General features: G+C 48.0%; 1 protein-coding gene across 2 annotated transcripts in view; it reads left to right on the top strand.

The window, feature by feature from the left end:
- Positions 1–21,136, top strand: part of LOC134935061 (uncharacterized) — a 43,186-nt gene that overhangs the window by 5,938 nt on the left and 16,112 nt on the right. The window contains exons 3-7 of one of the 2 annotated variants that reach the window (XR_010179870.1): positions 898–1,051; positions 6,963–7,109; positions 13,911–14,035; positions 16,389–16,659; positions 17,864–18,039. Coding sequence is in view for 1 of the 2 variants with exons in the window: in XM_063930364.1 (XP_063786434.1) it covers positions 898–1,051; positions 6,963–7,109; positions 13,911–14,035; positions 16,389–16,659; positions 17,864–17,988 (822 nt within the window). In the remaining variant the exon portion in view is untranslated. The remainder of the gene's footprint in view (positions 1–897; positions 1,052–6,962; positions 7,110–13,910; positions 14,036–16,388; positions 16,660–17,863; positions 18,040–21,136) is intronic. The other variant, XM_063930364.1, reaches the window with a different exon arrangement.

The raw sequence follows: 21,136 nt of genomic DNA, 5'->3' as shown, positions 1-21,136 counted from the left end.
CAGCTCAGCTCACCCCTCACAGCAGAACACATACCCAAAAAGCATGTTGTACTGAGCCATGGAGACGCGGCCTGCATGTCAGTGCTGCGCTCCATACCCTGATGCCACCATTACAGCCGGCGACCTGCTAACCGGGATGCCGGCCATCTACTCACCACTCTTCTTACTTCAGGCTCTGTTAGGGATGGTGGCGTGCTGCGGGACTATACAGTCGCCATGGTGGGGCTTGCGAATAGGTCTCTCAGGAGCTATGTCCTGTCAGCGGGGAACGGGACCATTAACCCTATAGGAGGTTGGGCCGTTCTCCCCCCTAAGGCCCACGAAGCAGGCAGGCTGGTGCCAACCAGTCCTGCCTGTAGAAAACAAAACGAAAAATAAAGGCAGAAAACTTTTCAGGAGCTTCCTTAAGCGTGACCGGCTCCTCCGGGCACATTTTCTAAGCTGAGTCTGGTAGGAGGGGCATAGAGGGAGGAGCCAGTGCACACTATTAATTTCTTAAAGTGCCCAAGGCTCCTAGTGGACCAGACTATATCCCATGGTACTAATGTGGACCCCAGTATCCTCTAGAACGTAAGAGAAATGGGGCATTGCTCCACCTCCCTGACTGACCCATGCTTCCCCCCCCCCACCCCCAGACAAGACAATGCAGGGGTAAACTGTACCCACCCCACCCACATCTTGGGGCCCATAATTATTCTCACTAGCCACTGAAAATATTTCTTGTTACCCCCCAGATTAGTGCAGTTCAGGTTGTCACTTGATAAACACTATGATAAACATAAGAAACTGGTGGCGGCCATTTTATTTCAAAAGATAATAAAAGCTTATTGTCACTGAACAGTATGTAACTGCTTACAGTTTATACCCTCTCCTATTTCATCTTTTTCATTTACCCAGGATAATATGGACATTTCACCAGAAAAGAGTAGTTGTCTGTTTCCTATAAAGGAAATCACACCATACACGACCATTCTAGACCTTGTGGATGCTTCCAGAATTCCTGAGTTGAAACGTAATTTACTGGACTTGTTAGAGAAATTTGATATAAATGGTAAGAAAAGATCCTTTTTACAATATAACATAAGGGGCATTTAAGAAATTAAGGTTTGCAAAGATGTATTAACAAATACATGCTGGGATACAGGCTCCTCTACTTCAAAGTTTGGGGGACGGTCGCCCTACTGCGTCTGTGCGGTCATCAGACAACACGGTGAGCGGCTACTGCTTCTGGGTAAATTTTGCAAACTGTAGTCCATAGGCTACAACACTATCTGAAGATGGCGCTAAATGTTGGGTTCAAACTAAGTATTCCAGAGCTTGGTCACCTTAGCATTCTAGCAGTCCCAAACAGAAACCTAAGGGGCCTGCTAGAATTATTTGGTTCCCCGTACATTCATCTGGGTGGTACTTAATATTTGTGTGATACACACCGAAAAGACCTGATACCTCACAAATATTCTTTGATAAATTTGCCCCTAATTACGTTATGGATAATGCCATTAATGCAGATACTGTAATGATGGATTTTCACTAGAGATGAGCGCCGGAAATTTTTCGGGTTTTGGTTTTGGGTTCGGTTCCGCGGCCGTGTTTTGGGTTCGACCGCGTTTTGGCAAAACCTAACCGAATTTTTTTTGTCGGATTCGGGTGTGTTTTGGATTCGGGTGTTTTTTTCCAAAAAACCTAAAAAACAGCCTAAATCATAGAATTTGGGGGTCATTTTGATCCCAAAGTATTATTAACCTCAAAAACCATCATTTCCACTCATTTTCAGTCTATTCTGAATACCTCACACCTCACAATATTATTTTTAGTCCTAAAATTTGCACCGAGGTCGCTGGATGACTAAGCTAAGCGACCCTAGTGGCCGACACAAACACCTGGCCCATCTAGGAGTGGCACTGCAGTGTCACGCAGGATGTCCCTTCCAAAAAACCCTCCCCAAACAGCACATGACGCAAAGAAAAAAAGAGGCGCAATGAGGTAGCTGTGTGAGTAAGATAAGCGACCCTAGTGGCCGACACAAACACCGGGCCCATCTAGGAGTGTCACTGCAGTGTCACGCAGGATGTCCCTTCCAAAAAACCCTCCCCAAACAGCACATGACGCAAAGAAAAAAAGAGGCGCAATGAGGTAGCTGTGTGAGTAAGATAAGCGACCCTAGTGGCCGACACAAACACCGGGCCCATCTAGGAGTGTCACTGCAGTGTCACGCAGGATGTCCCTTCCAAAAAACCCTCCCCAAACAGCACATGACGCAAAGAAAAAAAGAGGCGCAATGAGGTAGCTGTGTGAGTAAGATAAGCGACCCTAGTGGCCGACACAAACACCGGGCCCATCTAGAAGTGTCACTGCAGTGTCACGCAGGATGTCCCTTCCAAAAAACCCTCCCCAAACAGCACATGACGCAAAGAAAAAAAGAGGCGCAATGAGGTAGCTGTGTGAGTAAGATAAGCGACCCTAGTGGCCGACACAAACACCGGGCCCATCTAGGAGTGTCACTGCAGTGTCACGCAGGATGTCCCTTCCAAAAAACCCTCCCCAAACAGCACATGACGCAAAGAAAAATTAAAGAAAAAAGAGGTGCAAGATGGAATTGTCCTTGGGCCCTCCCACCCACCCTTTATGGATGGACTGCCGAGTGCCGACACAGAGGTAGCTACAGCCGTGGACTACCGTACTGTACTGTGTCTGCTGCTAATATAGACTGGATGATAATGAGATGTAGTATGTATAAAGAAGAAAGAAAAAAAAAACCACGGGTAGGTGGTATACAATTATGGATGGACTGCCGAGTGCCGACACAGAGGTAGCTACAGCCGTGGACTACCGTACTGTACTGTGTCTGCTGCTAATATAGACTGGTTGATAATGAGATGTAGTATGTATAAAGAAGAAAGAAAAAAAAAACACGGGTAGGTGGTATACAATTATGGATGGACTGCCGAGTGCCGACACAGAGGTAGCTACAGCCGTGGACTACCGTACTGTACTGTGTCTGCTGCTAATATAGACTGGATGATAATGAGATGTAGTATGTATAAAGAAGAAAGAAAAAAAAACCACGGGTAGGTGGTATACAATTATGGATGGACTGCCGAGTGCCGACACAGAGGTAGCTACAGCCGTGGACTACCGTACTGTACTGTGTCTGCTGCTAATATAGACTGGTTGATAATGAGATGTAGTATGTATAAAGAAGAAAGAAAAAAAAAACCACGGGTAGGTGGTATACAATTATGGATGGACTGCCGAGTGCCGACACAGAGATAGCTACAGCCGTGGACTACCGTACTGTACTGTGTCTGCTGCTAATATAGACTGGATGATAATGAGATGTAGTATGTATAAAGAAGAAAGAAAAAAAAAACCACGGGTAGGTGGTATACAATTATGGATGGACTGCCGAGTGCCGACACAGAGGTAGCTACAGCCGTGAACTACCGTACTGTGTCTGCTGCTAATATAGACTGGTTGATAATGAGATGTAGTATGTATAAAGAAGAAAGAAAAAAAAAACCACGGGTAGGTGGTATACAATTATGGATGGACTGCTGAGTGCCGACACAGAGGTAGCTACAGCCGTGGACTACCGTACTGTACTGTGTCTGCTGCTAATATAGACTGGTTGATAATGAGATGTAGTATGTATAAAGAAGAAAGAAAAAAAAAACCACGGGTAGGTGGTATACAATTATGGATGGACTGCCGAGTGCCGACACAGAGGTAGCTACAGCCGTGGACTACCGTACTGTACTGTGTCTGCTGCTAATATAGACTGGATGATAATGAGATGTAGTATGTATAAAGAAGAAAGAAAAAAAAACCACGGGTAGGTGGTATACAATTATGGATGGACTGCCGAGTGCCGACACAGAGGTAGCTACAGCCGTGGACTACCGTACTGTACTGTGTCTGCTGCTAATATAGACTGGTTGATAATGAGATGTAGTATGTATAAAGAAGAAAGAAAAAAAAAACCACGGGTAGGTGGTATACAATTATGGATGGACTGCCGAGTGCCGACACAGAGATAGCTACAGCCGTGGACTACCGTACTGTACTGTGTCTGCTGCTAATATAGACTGGATGATAATGAGATGTAGTATGTATAAAGAAGAAAGAAAAAAAAAACCACGGGTAGGTGGTATACAATTATGGATGGACTGCCGAGTGCCGACACAGAGGTAGCTACAGCCGTGAACTACCGTACTGTGTCTGCTGCTAATATAGACTGGTTGATAATGAGATGTAGTATGTATAAAGAAGAAAGAAAAAAAAAACCACGGGTAGGTGGTATACAATTATGGATGGACTGCCGAGTGCCGACACAGAGGTAGCTACAGCCGTGGACTACCGTACTGTACTGTGTCTGCTGCTAATATAGACTGGATGATAATGAGATGTAGTATGTATGTATAAAGAAGAAAGAAAAAAAAAACCACGGGTAGGTGGTATACAATTATGGATGGACTGCCGAGTGCCGACACAGAGGTAGCTACAGCCGTGAACTACCGTACTGTGTCTGCTGCTAATATAGACTGGTTGATAATGAGATGTAGTATGTATAAAGAAGAAAGAAAAAAAAAACCACGGGTAGGTGGTATACAATTATGGATGGACTGCCGAGTGCCGACACAGAGGTAGCTACAGCCGTGGACTACCGTACTGTACTGTGTCTGCTGCTAATATAGACTGGTTGATAATGAGATGTAGTATGTATAAAGAAGAAAGAAAAAAAAAACCACGGGTAGGTGGTATACAATTATGGATGGACTGCCGAGTGCCGACACAGAGATAGCTACAGCCGTGGACTACCGTACTGTACTGTGTCTGCTGCTAATATAGACTGGATGATAATGAGATGTAGTATGTATAAAGAAGAAAGAAAAAAAAAACCACGGGTAGGTGGTATACAATTATGGATGGACTGCCGAGTGCCGACACAGAGGTAGCTACAGCCGTGAACTACCGTACTGTGTCTGCTGCTAGTATAGACTGGATGATAAATAATGATATAAAAAATATATATATATCACTACTGCAGCCGGACAGGTATATATTATATAATGACGGACCTGCTGGACACTGTCTGTCAGCAGAATGAGTTTTTTAATTTTTATAGAATAAAAAAACACCACACAAGTCACACGACGAGTGTACTTTTTCAGGCAGACATTCAATCACAATATATATACTATACTGGTGGTCAGTGTGGTCAGGTCACTGGTCACAGTGGTCAGTGGTCAGTCACACTGGCAGTGGCACTCTGGCAGCAAAAGTGTGCACTGTTTAATATGTACTCCTGGCTCCTGCTATAACCTATAACTGCTCCCCAGTCTCCCCCACAATTAAGCTGTGTGAGCACAGTCAGATATTATACATAGATGATGCAGCACACTGGGCTGAGCACAGATATGGTATGTGAGTGTGACTGAGTCACTGTGTATCGTTTTTTTCAGGCAGAGAACAAGAACAGAACGGATTATTAAATAATAATAAATTATAAAACTGCACTGGTGGTCAGGTCACTGGTCATCAGTCACTAGTATAACTCCTCCTAAGCTCCAGTAAGTAAATGAAGTGTCTCACTCTCACTCTCCTATCTATTTTAATTTCTAAACGGAGAGGACGCCAGCCACGTCCTCTCCCTATCAATCTCAATGCACGTGTTAAAATGGCCGCGACGCGCGGCTCCTTATATAGAATCCGAGTCTCGCGAGAATCCGACAGCGTGATGATGACGTTCGGGCGCGCTCGGGTTAACCGAGCAAGGCGGGAAGATCCGAGTCGCTCGGACCCGTGTAAAAAAACATGAAGTTCGGGCGGGTTCGGATTCAGAGAAACCGAACCCGCTCATCTCTAATTTTCACCTGAATAAAGTAGGCAGTAGAGAGGACTATACTAAGGTGGCTGCTAGAAACTTTGATGAAGTTATAACAGTAACCTCTAATATCCTGCCAGTCTTTGTGGTTTAATCAAAATATTAATTGAAAAGAGCTGAAAATAACCCTCACACAGCCATTAGCTTCAACTTAGACTGTCAAATCTGCCAGATTTATTAGCTGACCTGGGCCCCCACCGGGCCCCTTCAACAAGCCCAGGCCCAGGTGATTAGTACCCCCCTTCTCAGGGTCCCTGATCGCTGCTTATAGGATATCACTTTTTTTAAATATTCGACCAAGGGAGAAACTTCTGAGGGCATAAAGGGTGCGGAAGCTATGAGGTTCAGTGGGCCCGGCAAAACCATATCCCCCACGTGAGGCATTGTCTTACTGGAACTCACGGCTGAGCGGATACATGCACCAGATCAGGAGGCTTGAATTAAACACTAACTTAAATTATAACTCCAATAGTGAAGGTTCTTAAATACATCCTTACCCCTTTCCTCATTCCTTTATAGGTAATAGATTATTATTATTATTATTATTATTATTATTATTATTCTACTTTTCCCAAAAAAATAAGAAGAGCATTCAATTTATAAATTTGGTTATTATACTGACTTTGTCTGGACGCTAATTGTTATATAAAATGTAATACTTGTATAACCAGTGGGTTAAAGAGAAAAAAACCCATAGGCAATGATTAACATAAAAATGTATTTATAGTGAGATGAATAAGACGCTTGGTGTCGGGCCAGACAGATTTTGCCAAGGATAGTTCTAAGGACTACCCTACCTTTCTAAAAAGGACAAGTCATGAAATTGTCCAAAGAAACCAATAAGCTTCTAGATCTCGTTTGTCAAGTGCATTCTATACAATGATAGTTACAATACGATTGGTTGCTGTGGACAACTTCTCCACCTGTCTGCTTCAGAAGGTTTATTACATCTCCCTCACAGTAATGAAAAAAGTATGCTGGTTCCACAAGTTTTACACATACTAAACAACCCTTATTGTTAACTTCTGTTTCAGATAATAATAATAATAATATATAAATCTGCATTCATATATTTCAGATCTCCCATGCATTACTGAAGATAACTTGGAGGAGACTGCTGGTCTTAACTTTCAGATAACTTCTATCCAAGATCAGACAGATAGAACATTTATCTTGAAACGTGACACACTCTGGGCAAAGCACCTACTACTGCATGAAGAGAAAGGTCAGCACAATACTAGAAACAGAGCTACAGCATACGTTATAAGGTGCTTCTCATGCCCATGTTACCACTGACTGCATGCGCAGTAGAGAAATCTCCAGGAAATTGGCTGCAGCACTATTTTCCCGGAGATCTGTGCCTGCCCAGTAGACTCTGGCACGGCGCTGGAGTCTGCGCTTCCTTGTGTCGCCGGTTAGAGAGAAGGGGACCTGGACAGAGACTGCACATAGGACCCTCTACTCTTAATACGCCCCTGCTCGTGTATATAGCAGAAAAACAGGATTAATGGAAACAGTCATCAGAAAATTAATTCATATCATACAACTCATACCATTTGGGAGGGGGGGATGCAAAGCCAAGCGCATGAAAAGGGGGCTTACAGGGCCCATGCAATGCAGAGCATTAAACGACCCCTTTTAATAGCCATCTGTAGCTTGGTCTATTAACCGGAATGTCACCAAATTTGGTTAGTAGGCTAGGTTCAGCTGTGGGTATGAGTAAACTACTATACGATCTGATGCTCGGTAGAAAGGTAGTGTATGATGGACAGTGGCTGACGTTCAGAGGGTGGCGTTTCGACATTGCGACCGAAATGGGGGCATGAAATTGGGGTATGTCGAACTGCTGCCGGGGTTAACCTCTAATTGATGCATCCACAATTAAATTGTGGACGCATCGTGAGGCGGTGCCACTCACATGCTGGGCGGGAAGCAACATATGTGTCCATCTCTGAATAACCCCCTTATTTAGTACCCACTAGTGCTCTGTCCCCCCCCCCCCCCCCTTTATCCCCTTTCCCCTTTTTTGCTCTCAGATATTGAGGCTACACAAGGCTTGGCCACTGAGCCACATCCACAAAGGCCCCACACAACACTGATTGACAGTAGCCAGAATAGCATTAAGCAAAATCTTTTAAACAACAGAAAATAATGCCCACACTCAGTTTTATTCATATTACTTAGTACCAACTGCGTGGCAATATAAGTACTATGGGGTTAATTCAGAGTTGATCGCAGCAGCAAATTTGTTAGCAGTTTGAACACACCCCACTCAAATCTAACTCTCTCTGCACATGTTACATCTGCCCCCCCTGCAGTGCACATGTGGGGTAATTCCTAGTTGATCGCAGCAGGAATTTTTTTTAGCAGTTGGGCAAAACCATGTGCACTGCAGGGGAGGCAGATATAACATGTGCAGAAAGAGTTAGATTTGGGTGGGTTATATTGTTTCTGTGCAGGGTAAATACTGGCTGCTTTATTTTTACACTGCAATTTAGATTTCAGATTGAACACACCACACCAGTGCCGTAACTAGAATTTTAGTGCTGTGTGCAAGAAATGGCATCGGCGCCCCCCCTCAACGGATACCGGTGGCAGTGTGCGCCGTAGGCGCGCGCAAAAAATATAGGGGCATGGCTTCATGGGAAAGGGGTGTGGCCACAAAATAATACCAATTCATATAATGGTGCACAGTAGTCTCCATTATTCAAATTACGCCGCACAGTAGCACCACTACACCAGGCAGAGCCCCTTTTACACCTTACGGCAGACAGCGTCCTCTATTTACACATTACGGCAGACAGCGTCCTCTATTTACACATTACGGCAGACAGCGTCCTTCTTTTTTACATATTACGGCAGACAGCGTCCCCGTTTTTTACACATTACGGCAGACAGCGTCCCTTTTTTTACACATTACGGCAGACAGAATCCCCTTTTTTACACATTACGGCAGACAGTCCCCCTTTTTACACATTACGGCAGAAAGAGCCCCCTTTATACACATTGCGGCAGACAGTGTCCCCTTTTTACACATTACAGCAGACAGAATCCTCTTTTTTACACATTACGGCAGACAGTCCCCCTTTTTACATATTACGGCAGACAGAGCCCCCTTTATACACATTGCGGCAGACAGCGCCCCCTTTTTACACATTACGGCAGACAGAATCCCCTTTTTTACACATTACGGCAGACAGTCCCCCTTTTTACACATTACGGCAGACAGAGCCCCCTTTATACACATTGCGGCAGACAGCGTCCCCTTTTTACACATTACGGCAGATAGCGTCCCCCTTTTTTACACATTACGGCAGACAGCGCCCCCCTTTTTTACACATTACGGCAGACAGCGCCCCCCTTTTTTACACATTACGGCAGACAGCGTCCCCATTTTTACACATTACGGCAGACAGTCCCCCTTTTTACACATTACGGCAGACAGTCCCCCTTTTTACACATTACGGCAGACAGAGCCCCCTGTATACACATTGCGGCAGACAGCGTCCCCTTTTTACACATTACGGCAGACAGCGTCCTCTTTTTACACATTACGGCAGACAGCGTCCCCATTTTTACACATTACGGCAGACAGCGCCCCCCTTTTTTACACATTACGGCAGACAGCGTCCCCATTTTTACACATTACGGCAGACAGAGCCCCCTATTTATGGCTCTGCCCTCACCTCCTCTTTGTCAGGCAGATATCACTAACCCTATCAGATATCACTAACCCTATCACTGACCCTATCAGATATCACTAACCCTATCACACACTAACCCTATCAGATATCACTAACCCTATCAGATAACCCTAATGGCATCCTCCTCCAGGCTGTCCCCTGGTACCTTCAGAGGCTGCGGCTCCGGGCAGCGGGAGACAGGCGGCAGTGCGGGGGAATGCCGCGCTCAGAGTCCATGCAGAGCGGGCGGCGGGAGACAGGCGGCAGTGCGGGTGAATGCCGCGCTCTGTGTCCGTGCAGAGCGGGCGGCTCCAGGCGGCGGGAGACAGGCAGCAGTGCGGGTAAATGCTGCGCTCTGCGTACATGCAGAGCGGGCGGCTCCGGGCGGTGGAAGACAGGCGGCAGTGTGGGGGAATGCCGCGCTCAGAGTCCCTGCAGAGGCGGAGGCTCTGACGTGCGGCGGGAGACAGGCGGCAGCGCTGGACTCTATAGTGAGAACAGAGGCTGCGGCCGTGTATGGGTGGGGGTGTGCTGCCGATGGTGCGCCTTCAGCGCATGTGCGCTGTGGGCAAGGCACCATCGGCACACACCTAGTTACGGCCCTGCACCACACCCAAATCTAACTCTCTCTGCACATGTTAAATCTGCCCCCCCTGCAGTGCACATGGTTTTGCCCAACTGCTAACAAATTTTCTGCTGCGATCAACTCTGAATTAGGCCCTATGGGCGGTATCAGTGTCGGACTGGGGCATGAAGGGCCCACCGGGGGGAGGCAGCGGTAGGGGCCCATGCTTAGAGGCATGGCTAACCTTTAGCAAGTGCGTGGTTTGATCCCCTTGATAAATATACAGTATATCGTAAATACCGCTAGCGCATGCATAATAATTAATAACATCATTGCACTGTAGAATAACAGCAATGATTAATAACCGCAATTAACTGTAGAAAATACACCATAGTCCTATGCAGTATAATGTAACATACAGTATGTATAATGTATAATTCGAATGCAGAGTCTGTAACCTAGGCCCTCAGTTGATCGCTAGCTGCTTTCGGTCGCAGCGCGGCGATTAGGTGAAAAAGCGGCATTTCTGCGCATGCATACGGGCCGCAGTACGCACGCGCGAAGTACTTTTTCACAAAACTATGCAGTTTTACACAAGGTCGAGCTACGCTTTTCTGTCGCTCTGTTGATCGGTGAGTGATTGACAGGAAGTGGGTGTTTCTGGTTGGTAACTGAGCGTTTTCCGGGAGTCTGCTAAAAAACGCAGGCGTGTCAGGTAAAAACGCAGGCGTGCCTGGGGAAACGGGGGAGTGGCTGGCCGAACGCAGGGCGTGTTTGTGACGTCAAAACAGAAACTAAACTGACTGAAGTGATCGCAAGGTAGGAGTAGCTTTGAGCTGCTCAGAAACTGCAGGAAAAGATTTTCGAGCAGTTCTGCTAACCTTTCGTTCGCACTTCTGCTAAGATTAGATACACTCCCAGAGGGCGGCGACCTAGCGTGTGCAATGCTGCTAAAAGCAGCTAGCGAGCGATCAACTCGGAATGAGGGCCCTAATCCCTAGAATAGTGGGGCCCATTGAGGGTTTCCCCTGTGCCTCTGTGAGCCAGGGGGAACCGACCCTGGGCGATATCCTATTAGCCCCGATGTGATTTCTGACGTTTAAAACAGACGGATATCGTGATTAATGACTGATGGCCATTATCGCGGTATCCAAATAGAGGCTGTTTGATCGGTCGAAAATTGGATCCACGATCGTGCAAAACACATGGGATCAAGGATACATTCAATCCTTGGAAAGTGGGCGTTGGCTCGCAACTATATATTATGTTATCAAAATATAAATACTGTATATATACCATATTATCACCCCCCCACTCTACACAGAGGATTGGCAGCCTTACACATAATGCTCACAGTAGTGCCTCTTACATGTAATGACCCCAGCATAGTGCCAGATACAAGTAATGCCCCCAGTATAGTGCCAGTGACAGATTAAGCCCCCAGTATAGTGCCAGTTACATATAATGCCCCAGTATAGTGCCAGTTACACATAAGGCCCCATTATAGTGCCAGTTACACATAATGCGCCCTGTGATGCCCGTTACACGTAATGCCCCATTATAGTGCCAGTTACACGTAATGCCCCCTGAAGTGAGTTATACGTAATGCTCCCTGTAGTGACAGTTACACATAATGCCCCCTGTAGTGCCAGTTACACGTAATGCCCTCTGTAGTGCCAGTTACATGTAATGTCCCCTGTAATGCCAGTTACATCTAATGCCCCCTGTAGTGCCGTGTCCTTCTGCTGCTGCCGCTGCTTCTGCCGCCACTGTTGCTGCTGCTGGCCTGCAGCTGCTGGGCAGCACACACGTCTCCTCCCCTCACTGAAGTCCTGTCCCCGGCGGGTCTACATGCTCTGATTGGCTGACGGCTCTGTCCACAACACTTATTCACAGTCAGTCACTGCAGCCCACACCCTAACCCTCTAGTGTCTTTGGTGAAATGGCGCCTGGTTCACGAGGAAGGGACTTTTATCAAATCCAAACACAGGAGATCTGATGCCGGGAAGATGGTATTTTGCCTCATTTTCGGATCTAAGCCTGGCGGGAAAACCCGAGCCGGGGCTCGGATTCAGTCAGAATTAGGAAGTTCGGCGAGGTTCTATTTTTCAAAAACTGAAACCTGTACTACTATCATTTAGATTTTTTATTCTGTCTGAGAAGATGGGGTTCCAGTGGTCCCTGCGAATTAGAAGCTGCAGCCAGCATTATCTACCTTGTGGTTTGCACAGTAGGCTAGTGCCAGACATTTTGTGTTCACTGATCACAATGACAGAGAATAATATCAAAAGTACTAAAGTGCAAAAGGTAGGTTATTAAAAAGATGTGCATAATATGTTAACAAAACATACAAAAAAAGAACACAAGAGATTAAGCAGAGATTCTGCTCAGGAGAAGAGCTATGAGACTCGAATTACTGGAGAGATAATATAAACGGTCATCAAGGTACTAAAACAAAAATGAAATAGCAAATAGAGCTATACCAACAACATATCAATGAGAAACTGAGATGTGTTAGAGTATAAAAAAATTAAAATTAAGACAAGGGGAGGGGAGGAGAAGGGGGGGGGGAGGTGTACCCATATGTCACACATGCAAGTAGATAGAATAACACTGGGTGTGGGTCATAGGGTCGACAGTCATTGGGTTGACTACTATTGGTCAACAGTGGCTAGGATGACACCTGAATTAGGTCGACACGGTCATGAGGTGGACATGGACTAGGTTGACATGAAAAAAGGTAGACATGAGTTGGTTTTCTTCAGAAAGTGACCGGGAACCCCAATTAGTGCACCATGTCCCCTCGCACGGCTCGCTTCACTCGCCACGCTTCGGGCAAGGTTACTATTCCCAATCATAGTCCACGTGGATCGTAAAGTATGAAAAACTAAAAAAAAAATGTAAAAAAACCTCATGTCGACCTTTTTCCATGTCGACCTATAGATCATGTAGACCTGTAGACCATGTCGAGCTAATGCATGTCAACCATTAGTGGTCGACCCAATGAGTGTCGACCTAAAGACCGGATCCCAATAAAAATGAGTGGATGATAAAACAGACAGCCAGCTAACTGAAAGCGAAGCACAAAATATTGAAGATAATGGTTGGGGCAGCTACAGGAGAGGACAGCAGATGAAGATACAAGTACTCATGAGGTTACTCAAACATACGCAAGATATGCTCTTGTAAGGGCTGCTCTTAAGATTCCATGTAGGGACCCCATTTTATGTAAAAATGGATTCCATTCTTCTCCACAGCCAGAAGAGTAGATTGCCATTCTAAATAAAGCGGGTGGAGTAGTAAGGTTAGTACATGTTCAAGCAAGGGGGAGGCACGTGGAATCTATTTAGAAAGGATCAACTTTTTTGCCAAACTGAGAAGAACACAGAGAAATGGGATAAGGTGCTTATAGGTAGAACTGAGACCCCAGGGTGCAAAACTTGAGAGTAACATTGCCCTTGGGTCTAAGGTAACCGTAACCGAAAAGTAGAGTCAATGAACTAAAGGATTTTGTGCCAATATATTTGAATTTTGGGGCATTACCAAAAGTTATGAAAGTATAGAGCGTTGGGGGCATGCTGGCAACGACCAGTGCCAAATGAGACCACATGCCTCCGCTGACCCTGTCAATGTAAACTCTGAATAGTTCTAAAATGTATTTCTTGTAATTGTGCAGAGTGTAAGGATTAAGTATAGCAGGTATTTACTGTCTTTTTAATGTCATGTCCACTACACACCAATATTAATTCATTAATATACGGTATGTTTCACCCAACAGAACTATTTACTATTAAATTACACAGGGTACACAAGGTACCGAAGAATGCAGTCACTGTGCAAGTGCTGGACCAGAACCTGTACCTGTCATCCATACCGGACCCATCCGGATATGTGCAACTGTTGGTGAGTTCTGTATATTGCACAAAAGTGAATATTGCGTATTTATTATTTATTTATTAATGATTATTATTATTATTATAGTGCATACATATTCTGCATCTCTTTACAGAGAATATTTTGCTATTCCCATTAGACCCTGCCCCAGTGGAGCTTACAATCTATCTTCCCTTCCACATGGTCACATATACACTAGGATTGTTAATTTTATTTTTTTGTCAGAAAACAATTAACTTACTGGTATGATTCTGGAGTGTGGGAGGACCTGGAGAAACCCCACACAAACAATAGGAGCACACAAACTCCAGATAGTGCCTCGGGCAGGAATTGACCTCATGCTGTTAGGGCTGTGAGGTAACCACTACGCCAACTGTGCAGCCCACTCACGCTAACATTCTCACACTGGGGGTCATTCCGAGTTGATCGTACCTGTGCTAAATTTAGCACAGATACGATCATGTTCCCAGACATGGCTAGCCCGCCCCACATGTCTGTCCACCCCCCATCCCCCCTGGACTTGTTGAGTAACCTTCGGCCAGCGCGGCTGACCGGTAGTTGCTCGACGCTGCCCTGGTTGCAGCGGCTGCATGTGATGTCACGCAGCCGCTGTGGCCCACCCCCGCACGGTCCGGCCATGCCTGTGTTGGCCGGACCGTGCCGCCCCCTCCCGCCTAGCGACCGCCTCTGCCTGTCAATCAGGCAGAGGCGATCGCTAGGGAACGATGGCCTTCGGCCATCCAGCATGCGCCGACACATTGCGGCGCCGGCGCATGCGCAGTTCTGACACGATCGCTGCGATAAACAGCAGCGAGTGATCGGGTCGGAATGACCCCCACTGTATTTTTTAAAAATTAATTATGGAGACAATTTTTGCGGTAAGCGCTGGTGCAGATCTGTTTTCTAGTAAGTTTTCTTGCCCTTGATATATGGTTAAATAATTAAAATCTGCGTACTGGATTTCCTAATAGTCAATGCATATCAAAGGATATCCTCTTATTCTCAAACAGCAGACCAAAATGTTCAGTGCCAGACAGCGAGATTTCACAATATCCAATTCTTATTCACCGGACAGAGTTGGGTGCAGGGCTTTATGGAGTGCGTCAGAGGAAGAGCTATGCTCTGTGTCCCAACACCTGTGTGAGAATTCCTCTGTTGGTGTAAACTGCAGGATTCTGTGCTCAGCCACTGGTCCCTGGGGGTAATTCCAAGTTGATCGCAGCAGGAAATTTTGTTAGCAGTTGGGAAAAACCATGTGCACTGCAGGGGGGGGGGGGGGGGGGGGGCAGATATAACATTTGCAGAGAGAGTTAGATTTGGATGGGTTATTTTGTTTCTGTGCAGGGTAAATACTGGCTGCTTTATTTTTACACTGCAATTTAAATTGAAGATTGAACTCACCACACCCAAATCTATCTCTCTCTGCACATGTTATATCTGCCTCCCCTGCAGTGCACATGGTTTAGCCCAACTGCTAACAAAGTTCCTGCTGCGATCAACTTGGAATTACCCCCTCGGCTCCTTCTGCCCAGTTGTCAGTGAAGTCTATACATGCTGCCTCAAGGGCAGTTTTCACCAACAGAGGAATTCTCACACAGGTGTTGGGAAACAGAGCATGAACTGAGCTGCCTACCACAGATATACAGTGAGAGAGTATTCTTGGAGGACCTGGACTGATTGCCTAAACCAGCAAATAATTATCTCCGGTGTGGGAAATCCATAGACTTGCATTCTTAAGGACAGAAGAGCTGCGCATAAAGTGGGTAATTCCGAGTTGATCACTCGCTGCCGATTTTTGCAGCGCAGCGATCAGGTAAAAAACTGTCAAAATTGTGCATGCGCGTCATACGGGTACAAAGCGGATCGTTGCTGAGCGACGGATTTAACGAAGAATCCATTCGCACAGCTGATCGCAAGGTGATTGACAGAAAGAGGGCGTTTATGGGTGTCAACTGACCGTTTTCTGGGAGTGTTTGGGAAAACGCAGGCGTGTCCAGGCGTTTGCAGGGCGAGTGTCTGACGTCAATTCCGGGACCTTCGTCGCTGGATCCATCGCACAGGGTAAATAACTGCAGGGCTAGTCTTGTTTTACACAAAACTTTTTTAGCATAGCAGGGCTGCACAAGTGAGCCTTGCTATGCTAAAATACACTCCCCCCATAGGCGGCATCTAGTTGATCGCACGAGCAGCAAAAAGTTGCGATCAACTCGGAATGAACCCCAAACTCACGTATTTTTATATATATATATATATACACATACACACACACAGGCATTTTATTTATTTTCTTATTTCTTTGCATTTTCAATTCTATTAAATTACTTTAGCAAATACTAACACATTCTCTGTGATTCTTACTTAGTCCCCAGGAGAGAAGATTCCTGACTTCAATGATCCTGAAACAAGTAAATTCTTTTTCTACCTTGAGAATACTGACGAGGACCTATACTCCTTTGAGTCATCCACAAACTCAAACTGCTTCATTAGCACTCCGGCAGAAATGAATGATCGTGTAACCATACAGCCCATATCAAAGAAAGACATATATCATATGGACTTTAAAGTCGATCAACAGATCATTATCCCGACCAGCCGGTTAACATTAAGGCTGTCTTTGACACAAAAGGCAAACAGTAAGTTGTCAACGTGTAAATGATATTATTATTCCAAATGAGTATTAGCCATTCTGATTAGCTTTCCTTATTGTGGTGGCTATGCTGGATATGGATATTCTGGATATGGATATTCTGATATGACAGAAATAGCAGAGATGGAATATGTTAGCCCTGGGCCTGGACTGACAACCTGATAACACTTGCCAGAAGTGCCGGTATGCCTAAAGGGCTAGACTGCAGTGTGAGCTTTGGCTCCTGCATGCTGTGCACTCGGCTCTCCCTCCTGTATTGGGATCATAGGGGGTCATTCCGACCCGATCGCTCGCTGCAGTTTGTCGCAGCGCGTCGATCGGGTCGGAACTGCGCATGCTGATTTAGGCCTCGAATCGCTATGTGCTGCCAGACTTACCAAGCGTGGCCCCGGCTGCTATACCTTTTCCCGGTGCTTCTGGCTTACACAAGCACCGAATGATGTTGGCGTGCACGCAGTAGAGCAGCTAACCTATTTACTTGTCCTAGTATAGTGTTGCTAACATTTGTATAATAAGCAGCTTATGTTTAATAAAATCCATTTTATACTTTTACCCATATAAACCCCACTGGCACTAGTATATTGTTGTTGTTTTTTTCCACTTTTTGTGTCTAAAATGACCATTGGTTTCATATGCTGCACAAATATGGGCAGATGATCGCCAGGGTTGTTATTTTGTCACATTACCATGGCTAATTGTCCCACGGGGACTATCCAATTAGCCCCGTAAAGCAGCGGCACGCAACGGCTTATCAGGGATTTTGTTTATGAAATCACGGTAACAGCCCATCTGAAAAACAGGGCTGTTTCTACCGAAAACACACAGGTTTCACTGATCCTGGGTGTTTTAGGAGAAATTTTTTTTTTATACAGACAACCAAATTGGATAGCCTGTAAAAAAAAAAAAAAAAAAAGTGTGAAACATTATGAAAAATTGTGAAAAATGTCAGTTTTTCACACCCAATGTTTCTTCACCTGTAATTGGATACCCACCTGAGTCACTGGATTCTTCCCCCACTCCTAGTACACACATCCAATTCCAATCAGTTTTGTATACATACGCTACTCCTCCTGGTACTGTACATGCTGTGTTCAGCATATTGATTACATATAGCTTTCTGTGCCATCTGAGTCCCAACTATTGCTGTTCATACAAATAATGAAATTTTTCTCTTGTCTCCCTTTCTCCAGTAACTGATCTGTGGATAAAAGTAATCCGCCACAATGTCTTCCATGAAAAATCATTAGTAGCGGAAGAAGATTTTGCTACGCCTGTAAATGCCTTGACTTCAACACCAGAGTCTCCAAGCACATAGCCTAGAAAAGGTATCCCTGCAAAAGGAATGAAACCACAATTATAATGAACGGTCAGTTTAGAAAGAAGTGAATTAGCAAATTCCCATGTAGTATCGAAATCATCCAGTCACTCTGCCTGGCCACTCAGATGCCAGATGTTATCAAATTTGCCCAGCAACGTTTGTGGTTGCCAGTGTCGGACTGGATCATGAAGAGCCCACCGGGGAATGCAATGCTTAAGGGTGTGGCCAGGCTCCAGTGGGGGTGTGGCCAACTACAGAGGTTTGGCTAACCATTAGAGAGTATATTGGTGAGTCCCTATATATATATATATATATATATATATATATACTAGGTGCTTCATCGCGCCCTACGGGCGCTCTTCACACCGTCGGAAGGGGCTACGCCCCCTTAACCCCTGCACGCCTTTCTGGGGTTCAATATATGGAGTATTACCTGCATTCCTAGTTTTGTTAGTGTTTGAATATTGCACAATGAAAGGGCGTCCGATGATGAAGGGGGCGTAGTCCCTTGCAACAGTAAGGGGTTTGGGGAGTGGGGACCGCGGATGGGGGAGGGGGTATGAAGGCGCTGTGGGTGGGGTAGGAGCAGGGGTGTCGCAGGTGGTGGATGGCAGCTGCAGGGCTGTTTCGGATGGAGGAGGGGTTCCGAAGGCGCTGCAGATGGGGAAGGGGTGGGTGCGGGTGTGCAGTGGATGGGGGAGGTGTCCAGGGGGCGCGGTGGGTGGGGGAGGGGTGGATGCGGGGGTAACGTGGGTGGGGGAGTGGCGGGTGCGGTGCTGTTGCGAATGGTGTAGGCGATGCGGATTGGGAAGGGCCTGCTGCGTGGGTGGGGTAGGGGATCCAAAGGTGCAGCGGACGGGGGAGAGCCAGATGCGGGGTGTGGCGGATGGGGGAGGGGGTCCGGGGGTGATGTAGGTGGTGGAGGGGCGGGTGGCATAGGGGGTCTGGAGGCGCCGCGGGTGGGTACCGGGGGAGGGGGCCGGGGGGGCGTTGTGTGTGGGGGAGGGGCAGATGCTGGGCTGGATGGGGGAGGGGTTCCAGAGGTACTGCGGGTGGGAAAGGGTGTGGCGGGTGGGTAGGAGGTGTGGAGGCGTTGCGGGTGGGAGAGGGGGGGTGCAGTGAATGGGGTTAGGGGTCCGGAGGAGGGAGGGTCCGTGTGTGTTGAGGTGTGGGGTCCGTAGGTGCTGTGGGTGGGGGTGCCACGGGTGGTGGAGGGACAGGTGTGTGGATTTGCGGTGAATGGGGGAGGGGGTCTGGAGGTGCTGCAGGTGGTGGAGGGGTGTGTGCACGGGTGGGTAGCGGATGGTGGAGGTGGTCCGGGAGTGTGGGTGAGGTGAGGTGCTGTGGGTGGGGGAGAGGCGGGTGAGGGGCTGTTGCGGATGAGGGAGGGGTTCCGGAGGCGCTGCAGGGTGGAAGGGTGCAGGTGTTGCGGGTGAGGTAGGGGGCCTGGAGGCGCTGCGGGTGGGGGTGCGGTGGATGGGGAGGGGCTGCAGGTGGTGGAGGAGCGGGTGGTGTAGGAGGTCCGGAGGTGCAGTGGGTGGTGGAGGGGTGGGTGCTGAGGGTGGGGTAGTGGGTCCGAAGGTGTTGCGGTTGCTGGAGAGGTGGGGGTGTAGGGGATGGTTCAGTGGGTGCAGCGGATGGGGGAGGGGTGAATGCGGGGGTTCAGCGGATGGGGAGGGGGTCAGGGGATGCGGGAGGGGTGGGGGTGCTGTGGGTGGGGGAGGCGGGGGAGGGGCTGTTGCGGATGGGGGAGGGGTTCCGGAGGCGCTGCTGGTGGAGAAGGGTGCAGGTGTTGCGGGTGAGGTAGGGGGCCTGGAGGCGCTGCGGGTGGGGGAGGGAGGGAGGGGGGTGAGGGTGCGGTGGATCGGGAGGGGCTGTAGGTGGTGGAGGAGCAGGTGGTGTAGGGGGTCCGCAGGTGGAGTGGTTGGTGGTGGGGTGAGTGCTGCGGGTGGGGTAGTGGGACCGAAAGTGTTGCTGTTGCTGGAGGGGTGGGGGTGCAGGGGATGGGTACGGGGGTGCAGCGGATGGGGGAGGGGCTGCTGCAGATGGGGGAGGGGTTTGGAAGACACTGCGGGTGGGGTAGGGGGTCCGAAGGCGCAGTGGGTGGGGGTGCCACGGGTGGTGGAGGGGCAAGTGCGGGGGTTTGCGGGGGATGGGGAGGGGTCCAGGGGCGCTGCAGGTGGTGGAGGGGCAGATATCAGTGCACATAGTCTCTGTGGTAGTTAGTGAGGGTTGGTGATGGTGTGAGAGGGGTGAAGGCCAGTACACAGACAGGCAGTTAGAGAGCAAGATGAGAGTGACAGGGCATAGTGACGGGGAGTACTTAGCAGATATAGGGGTGGGCTACAGGTGTGATGTCACAGTGTGTGTACCTTTGCTCTCATGTGTGAGGTATATGTGAGGTATGTGTGAGGTAAGGATGTGCGGGTCGTGGTGGCCACTAACCTCCAGGCTGCTGCTGTGAGATGGTGACTGCAGAGGGAGGGAGCTCAGACCCAGCAGCAATGGGTCCTGGTCAGCATTCCTTCCTGGCCCCGTTCCGCCGCACACTGTCCGCCCCGTCTGACGGGCGTCATTCCTCCATCCTGCCTGGCAGCGTCAGCTGCTGTGATTGCGGAGCATAGGTAAGCGTCCGGAGCCCTGTGGGCGGGCAGGCATGGTGTTTCCCTGGAGAGGTGCGGCGCGCGTCCTTAGGCTGCAGACGGAGGGAGCTCCGGCCCAGCAGCAATGTTGATTAGTGCGTGTCCCGTCCTGGCGCTGTCCCGCTGCACATGCTCCGCACCGCTTGCCGCTGAGCATGGCAGCCCTTGTGTGTATGCTGCAGATGCTGATCTAGCGGTGCCTGAGCTAGCGCCCTCTCCCTGGGGTGTGGGTGTCAGGCGGCAGGTATGGTGTGTAGGTGGGAGAGGAGCTGCGGGCGGCGACTCGCTGCCTGCAAGTACCCTCCATATCAGCGCTGTTCCCCTCCCTGCAGATAGTGTCAGTGGCCGTGGTGTACTTTTGCTACTGGTGGCCAGGGCCGGTGCTAGGGTGTTCGGCGCCCCCCTGCAAACTATGAATTTTGCGCCCTCCCATATTCCTTTGTTGTGCATCGGGAAAAGTGGTGTGGTCTCACAACTAAGGGGCATGGCCACACAATAGTACC

This window comes from Pseudophryne corroboree, chromosome 6, assembly GCF_028390025.1.
Source record: "Pseudophryne corroboree isolate aPseCor3 chromosome 6, aPseCor3.hap2, whole genome shotgun sequence".
Classification (NCBI taxonomy): domain Eukaryota; kingdom Metazoa; phylum Chordata; class Amphibia; order Anura; family Myobatrachidae; genus Pseudophryne; species Pseudophryne corroboree.
Note: the sequence above shows the minus strand (reverse complement) of the source record. Positions and strands in the feature narration are given on the sequence as shown.